At 40.6% G+C, this 8828-nt stretch overlaps 1 protein-coding gene across 1 annotated transcript; it reads left to right on the top strand.

The window, feature by feature from the left end:
- Positions 1-2787: 2787 nt before the first annotated feature.
- On the top strand, positions 2788-3996 carry LOC118751767. Its single transcript, XM_036486585.1, has one exon. The coding sequence runs from the start codon at positions 2788-2790 to the stop codon at positions 3994-3996; it is 1209 nt and encodes a 402-aa protein (XP_036342478.1).
- Positions 3997-8828: the final 4832 nt, after the last annotated feature.

Raw genomic sequence — 8828 nt, 5'->3', positions numbered from 1 at the left:
ATGTAAACCAAAACTTGGGAATAAAGCCTTTACAATAATTTTGCTTACGATCTAAAGTCTCTATGGCCTTATTATTTAGCTACGTAAGCAGTTAATTTGTTTAAAAAACGTAAAAAGAATCAAGCAAACAACAGTGTTCGAACTTGGCGTAATCGCTATTATTCTGAACATTCTGGTGACCCCTGTGAAAGGACATTCAGCTTAAACAAGGCCAGTGCAGTAGTTTAAGGAGCCACAAAACTAAAAAGAAGAAAAATTGATGATGCGTCAGCTTCAAAAGTCAACACAGAAGCACGGCATGATACTGGAACCAAACATGCAGCTTCCAACGAGTACACTAAACTAGTTCGCAGGCAAGGGGTGATGATGACCTCGTTGTGACGGTTACTGTTGTCGACATTTTACCACAATGTGTTCCAACAATTAATAAGCTGTGGGAAAATATAGAAGACATTCACTGCAGGATATATGAGATGTTCGACGACCCAACCGTGCAGGGCTACAAGGTCGATAACTTCATTTCACTTGAATATTGGGAAGAAAAGGTACGGAGTACTTTGCAAGCAGCTAATAGTGACTCCCATACAGAGCAATCTTCAAACCAACTTCCGATTAAACTGCAATCAATTTCATTGCCGAAGATAATAATTCCAAAATTCGATGGCAAGAATTTCATGACCTATTCTCGTAACTGGTAATAAATCAACCTCTTTCAAAAGTTCAGAAAATGTGGTACTTGAAAACTCACTTAGTGGGGGAGGCTGGAAATCTAATTAAACATTTCGCATCAACAGGAGAGAATTCTGCTGCAGCTTGGTTCATGCTTCTGGAGCGTTACAACAGCAAACGCTTGCTGGTGAGCAAGTTAGTACATGAGCTAACTACTACACCTGGAAGCACATCAATGGACAATGTTAAAAAACTGCATGATACAATACAAGAATGTCTATTAGCATTGCAAAATTTGCAGATAGACACATCAACGTGGGATCCACTTCTGCTCCCCCTTCTACTAAAGAAACTGGATCAACCGACTCGTTTGCGGTACGAACAATCATTATCAAAGCCACGGGAGGTACAAACACTCAAGGAATTCCTCCAATTTCTGGAGAAACACTTTCAATCCATGGAAGCGATGGGTGTCAAAGACAAATGTACAAGCTCAACTGCAAAGGTGTGCACTTCAGTCACATCCAAAAGGTCATGGAAAAGGCACTTGCAGCATGTGCAAAAAAGGAAAACATCCATTATTTTCTTGCAAGGAATTTTTACACGCTTTCAGTTCATACAAGGGCAGAAATATTGCCACAATTGCCTAAAACCGGGACATGGTTCTAAGAATTGTATATTAAGAAACTGTCTGAAATGCAACAAAAAACACAACACGCTGTTACATTTCGAGGATTCAAAAAGGGATGTGAGCAAAGACATTACATCAGTAGCCACTCCAATACAAGGCAACGAATCGCAAAGTACTACACCATCCAGGACCAAATCAACGCCATCAAAAGACGAAGCAGCGTCACTTACCACCGCAAAGCACACAAAGTCAAACACATATGTACTACTCAGCACTACCATGGTGAAAGTTAGAGGAATCGGAACAGAAGTGCAGTGTCGGGAAATTCTCGATTCAGGCTCACAAGTTAATTTTGAATGAACTAATTTTGACTGAACGATTGGTTAAACGTCTTGGCATCTCAACTTAACCATCATCAATCTCCATTAGTGGCATGGGGTCGAGGAGCACTAAGATACAGCATCGAGTCAATGTGGCGCCACAGTCTCGGATCAACAACTTTACAACGCGGCTAGAGGCACCGGTATTGCCTCAGATTATATCCCCGCAGCCTTCGCAAGAAATCAAGATCGACGAATGGCAAATACCTGAGAACATCATGTTAGCCGATCCATCATTCAATCGTCCTGACAAAATTGATATATTGTTGGGGCGGAATTCTACAACCAACTGATGGCAGCAGGGCAAATCAAACTGTCAGATGACCTACCCATTCTGCTAAATACAGTGCTGGGATGGATAATCGCGGGAAAAGTTGGTGGCAACTACATCTCAAATGCAATATGTGGAATCTGTACCAACGATGACATCAATTTAGATGCAGCCATTGCTCGATTATGGGAACTTGAGGATGTTGCAACTGCAATAAAACAACATTCCGTAGCCGAAAAACCAATGGGATGGCGTATAATCGATTCCTGGCCTTAGAACGTCGACTGGCAAAATCGCTCCAGACAAATAATCAATATGTACAATTTATGGAGGAATATGAGAACTTGGGGCACATGACGCAATTGGATATTGATTCCATCAGTAAACCTAGGTACTTCATTCCTCACCATTGCATTGTGAGACCCGAAAGCAAAATTACGTGTGGTGTTTGACGCATCAGCAAAATCGTCCACTGGCATGTCTTTGAACGACCTCATGTATACCGGAGCGAGCTTTTCACCATTTTACTTCGCTTCCGTTTGCCCAGGTTCGTCTTCACCACAGATGTAGAAAAAATGTATCTACAGATGCTCATTCAACCGGCCGAGCGCAAATTCCAGCTTATCATCTGGCGAAAGGATTCAAGCCTACCAATAAAGCATTATCAGCTAAATACAATCACATATAGGACAAGATCTGCTCCATATTTAGCCAACAAATGTTTGCAGAAAATTGCAAAAGAAAATGGATTACAATATCCTCTTGGTACTCAGTTTCTACAGGACAATTTTTATGTAGATGACGGAATTGGTGGGTCAGACAGCTTAACCACGACGATGGAAATCCAACAGCAACTGATACACATCTTAGAACAACGTGGTCCTAACCTAAGAAAATGGTGCGCCAATCACTCACAATTACTGCAAAATGTTGGCAAGGAGGAACATGAAGTTGACATAGACTTTGACAATGACATCGATCAAACTATTAAAACGTTGGGGTTAACATGGATGCCTAAGATGGATCGATTCTGCGTAAAGCTATGCCTAGGAAGCTGCAGTCTTGCAAATAAACGCTCAGTCAGCGCCGATCTTGCAAGGCTCTTCGATCCGTTGGGGATACTAGCACCAATTGTAGTCATGGTAAAAATGTTTATTCAAGATCTCTGGCAACTAAAACTGACATGGGATGAAGTATTACCAGCCGATTTGAATGAGAGATGGACAACATTCCGAAATGATTTGCAAAAATTGGACAACATGCAAGTTTCACGGCACGTATTTGAAGGATACATCCCAGCAAAAATTCAAATTCATGTCTTCTCCGACGCATCAGAAAAGGCATATGGTGCTGCGATTTACATTAGATACAAGCTGGATGAGGGACTAGTACAAGTGAGGCTGCTCAGCGCAAAATCACGTGCAACTATTCCTCGGCTTGAGCTCTGTGCATCAGTACTGGGTGCTCAATTAACTACAAGGGTCAAATCAGACCTTAAGTTAGACGATGTAGCTACATACATTTGGACTGATTCACAAATCGTATTGGCATGGATTAACTCATCCTCAGCATCATACCAAACATTTGTGGCAAACCGTATAGCTGTTATTCATGAGCACACTACCGCTGAACAATGGCGGCATATAAGCTCAAAAGAAAACACAGCTGACATTCTATCACGAGGACTGCCGCCGGGGAGGCTAGAAACCTGCAATATGTGGTTTTATGGGCCAACAAACTTGCTTGGTAAAGAAGACAATTGGCCTTCAAAGTATTCCAAAACATTATCATTAATCGACGAAGGTATCAACATGGAACGGAAAAGGGTGACATCAGTCGCTGTTGCAACCACTGGACATGAAGGAAGCGTACTTTATAGCATTCGACACAATGGCTCTTTCAAAACAAAGAGTAACCGGCTACGTGCTGAGATTTACCAACCAGGCCGGAAACCAATCGTGACAGTCAGACATTCCCCTGACCGTACACGAATAGGAAAAAGCGCTTGTGGTAATCGTTCGTACAATGCAGCAATTGGACTTTGAGGAAGAGCTTCAGCACCTTAAAAAATACAACGAAGTTCGCAAAAACAGTTCTTTCCGCAGCCTGTCACCGTTTCTGGACAATAATGGCATCGTCCGAGTTGGAGGGCGTCTACAAGCAACAGAACTTGCATACGATGCCAAACACCCTATGCTAATTCCACGTAACAATTCACTCGCCAAATTATTAGTACAAATGATCCATAAAGAAAACCATCATTGTGGACCTCAAGCGCTCTTACACAAGGCAAAGATTTTGGCCTATTAAGGGAAAATTGCTGACACGATCAATTGTGCTCAACTGTGTAAGATGCACCAAAGCTAAGCCAAAACTAATGAGCCAAATTATGGGAAATTGCCTTCAACAAGAGTAACTCCAGCAAGACCATTCATCAACTCAGGCGTGGACTTCTGCGGGCCATTTTGGGTTCACTTCAAGATAAGGGGAAAAAAACCACAAAAGGCCTATGTAGCGGTATTTTGCTGTTTTGCCACCAAGGCAGTATATGAAGGAAACGACGGTGTAGTGAGAGTGGCTGATGTAAAAACTGCTAGTGGCACTTGCAAGAGACCTATTCATCGGCTTGCACCCTTGCCCAAGGAAACAAATGATGCCACAGAACGACAATCAACCAACAAATTGCTTGAGGAAAACAAAATTCCATCACGGAGGAATAAGTCTTCCTTACACCAAGGACTTGCTACACTTCTTATTACCCTACTCATCTTACCATTGGCTTTAGGAGCTGAACTTCAAAATAAGCGATTTGGTTCAAGGCTTTGCATTCATTTTGAAGGAATAGGCTCAACAGCCATATCAACCACCGATTGGAACCTAATAATCTACTACGACATGGAAGGATTTTTGGTAGAACTAGCAGCGCTGTCAAATGGCACAAGAACCCTGCGCCATTTATGTCAAGAAATCACACAAAAAAGCGCATGTCTTTCTCTGGTAGCACATCTTGAACAGACTGAAAAAGAGTTGCAGCTAGACTACGCAATAGTAAAATCTAATCGGCATAAACGAGGTGCCATTGATGCAGTTGGAAATATCGCTCATTCTTTGTTTGGAGTACTGGGCGCAGAATATGCAGAACAAATTTCCAAAACAATCACACATGTCAAGGAAAATGAACTACATCTGCTGCACCTGATCAGAAATCAAACATCCATTGTGGACTCAACCATCAACATTTTGAAGCAGGATCAAAAAGCGGTCAAGAGGAAGTTCGACATCATTGATCAACAAGTGAGTCAAATATTCCAGAGGATCAGCAACGACACGCATGAGATATACCAAGAAAAATTATTTCGAATCTTTTCCTCGTTATCCATCCAACTCACACTTATGGCAGCCAATTTGCAAAGAATGCAATCTGCAATATTAGCCGTTCTAATAGATACTCATCACGGAAAAATAAGTCCTCTTCTGCTGACGCCCAGCCAATTGCAAGACGAAGTAAACAAAATTAAACTTCACTTATCAGCACCATTGGAACTGCCTGTAAACCAAGAAGATTTACTCCAGCTATACCAACTCATGACGGTTAAGGGAGGACTTACAGAAAAGCATGTTGTATTCAGCATCACATTGCCTCTGGTAGAGCATGATTGATATAACTTATTCAATCTGCTACCAATTCCTACTTGGACTAATGGGACTATGATTGAAATAAGTCCGTGTGCTGCAGTTTTGGCAATAAGCACAGCTCTCGGTCAATATTTCCCGCTGAGCATCTCCAAATTTAAATCTTGTGTGGATATTAGAAATGGAAATTACATCTGTTCTAAAATTCAAATTCGTTATAGTCACGGTTTATCTAAATGCGCATGTGAAGTAAATTTATTCAACAACAACACCCAGTCAAGTTGTCAACTGCGAAAAACACCAAACGATGTTGCATGGATATCACTACAGCATAAAAATCAATGGATTTATGCCACGTCAGTTTTATCTCGTGCGACAGTAGTATGTGGAAAAGAATTCATTCAGGTGATTCTAAAAGGATCAGGACTGTTATCACTCCAACCAGACTGCATACTCAAAAATAATTTTATATCAGTTCAAGCAGATCAGTTGATATCGACGAGTCTTTGCTCGTCCTACACTAGCCTGGGAGAAATTTCCGAAGTAGCTGCAGCAGAACATATAAAGCCTCTTCTTCAATCACGGGATGATGAGAAATACATAACACAAATACAAAACCTCACGTCCTCACAATCATCATTGGACAATCAACGCATATTAGAACTCCCAAACAAACTTGAAGCACAAAATGCGCACCACATAACGGTTGGATACACTGCCTTGGTTACAGTTTTGTGCCTTTTGGTGCTCATGCTAGTCAAAAGAAAATTTAAAACAGCCAAACAGGAAACATTGCACGCATGAAAAACCCACACCTGCGCCTCGACATTCTCAAGGAAGTTTGGACTTTACGATAAACATTTAGAACAGAACCTGCAAAGGAATTCGAGCTGCGCTCACCGACATATTAATATTGCATTGGCTTTATTCAACAGGATATTAATTTTCGCTTGCATTCTTTTATGCGTAGCTTGCACTTTATGCCTTTTAGTGTATTCTTATAGCCAAATAATTTGGCATGTGTCAAGTTACATATGAGACATTGTTGAGTAATGCACGCAAATGAAAGTAGACGCAAAATGTGGAATATGCTTATGTCAACAAAAAACGTGGGAATAAAGCATTTGCATTAATTATGCTTATGTAAACCAAAACTTGGAAATAAAGCCTTTACCATGATTTTGCTTACGATCTAAAGTCTTAATAGCCTTATTATTTAGCTACGTAAGCATTTAGTTTGTATAAAAACGTAATCATTAATGCAATAAAGATCACTTGAAAGCAATCAAGCAAACAACAGTGTTCGAACTTGGCGTAATCGCTATTATTCTGAACACACATCAATTGGTAATATCGGAGAAATTCTTTCTTTTTAGTCTGATTGCATATCTCGGGGTAAGAAGATCTCTCGCTAGCTTATTTGGGTGGTTCCTTAACCGTACTGAGTAACTGGTGCTTAGTCCTCTTATGTCCTCATGCACCGTATTTACATTAAGATCTTTGTGGATATTAGTATTTCTTATGTACCACGGTGCTCCGCATATGGCGCGTAAAATTTTCGACCGCAGTCTTTGAAGTCTGTTCAAAATGGAACTGCACGCTGTGCCCCAAAGCCCAATTCCATATGTCCAACATGGTTTAATCATCATATTAAAAATCAACATCTTGTTTTCTAGGCTTACTTTAGATTTGTGTCCTATAACCCACTGAAGGCTTGCTTGTTTTAGTTTCGCTTGAGAAATTTTGTTTTCTATATGTTTTTTCCAGGAAAGTCTTCTATATAGTGTTATCCCAAGGTACTGGATATTATCTTTTTGTGGTATAGCCTTGCTGTTGATTTTTAGTGGTGGACGAGTTTCTTTCATCAGAGTAAATGTTGTCTGAACACACTTGCTTTCTAACTTTCTCTAACCTTTTCAAATATTCTTGCAGTTTGTGGGAAGCCTCTTTAGGGTCTGAACTATTGCTTAGCTGTGTCATCAGAAAATGTTGAAATGGTTAGAGTTTCATCAGTTGGCAAATCACGAGTGTATATTACGTACAATATGGGTCCTAGCACACTACCTTGAGGGACCCCTGCATATATAGGGTGACTTCCCGTTCCAAAGGAATTCTGCCTGACTCTTAAGTTTCTCCCCAGCAGTAAGCTTTCCAGAATTGCATGTGTATTTGCAGGGAGTGAAACCTTTAGTTTGTATATAAGGCCATCATGCCAGACTTTGTCAAAAGCTTGAGAGATGTCTAAAAATACTCCGGTGCAGTATTGCTTCCCTTCGAAGGCTTTTCTAATACAAGAAACAATTCTATGAACTTGTTCTACAGTTCCATGTTTTTCACGAAAACCAAACTGATATGGTTGTATTATTTGGTTGCTTGGTAGAGAAGGTTGTATCTTTTTCAATATAAGTTTTTCAAATATTTTGGAAAATACAGAAATCAAGCTAATGGATTGATATGAATTTACTACCGTCGGATCTTTGCCTGGCTTTGGCACCATAATTATTTCTGAAAGTTTCAATAAGTCGGGGAAGTCCCCAACTTAAGCATGGTATTAAAAATATGTAATTAAAAACGTACGGCAGTTAGTGGAAGCTCCTTTATCATTTCACCTGTAATCCTATCGTAACCAGGCGCTTTATTCTTCTGAATGTTATGATCAATGGTATTAATTAAATATTTCTATTTAAACCGAAGCGGATTTGTGGTAAGGCTACTGGGGGGTATTGAAATATGGAAGGATGAGCACCTTCATTGGGTCTAAAGACTTGTGAAAGATGACAGGCGAAAGCGTTTGCTTTATCCTCATAATTCCTCGCCCAGCTTCCGTTCTGAGTACGTAATAAAAGCGGTACACGCCCTATGTAATGGTGCTTCTCGAAGATCGGGCCTCTTCGCATGCTTCAGTGTTCGCCAAAAGGAGTAGTCAGTCTGATTCGAGGCAGACAAACACTGGAGGATCGACTGCGTACCTCTTTCTCTTTCCGCCTGCAACAAAATACGTAATTCCTTTGTACACGCATTCAGCTCCTGTTTAAGCTTAGGAGAACGAATTCTTTGCCACTCTCTTTTTAATTTGCGCTTTTTACTTATAAAGTTAAGAATGTGTGGGGTGTGCAGGCCAGGGCAGTAAGAGCTACGATGTTTAATAGAAGGATTTGGTGTTGCAATTTCTGCGGCCTTGACTACTATGTCAGTGAGAATTTCAGCTGCCCTCTCGATATCATTCTTGGTCCGAATGTGAATT

The sequence above is a fragment of the Rhagoletis pomonella genome, unplaced genomic scaffold (assembly GCF_013731165.1).
Source record: "Rhagoletis pomonella isolate Grant_MI unplaced genomic scaffold, Rhpom_1.0 Rhpom_scaffold_00980, whole genome shotgun sequence".
Taxonomy (NCBI): Eukaryota; Metazoa; Arthropoda; class Insecta; order Diptera; family Tephritidae; genus Rhagoletis; species Rhagoletis pomonella.
The sequence above is the reverse complement of the archived record's forward strand: the minus strand, read 5'-3'. Positions and strand labels throughout refer to the sequence as shown.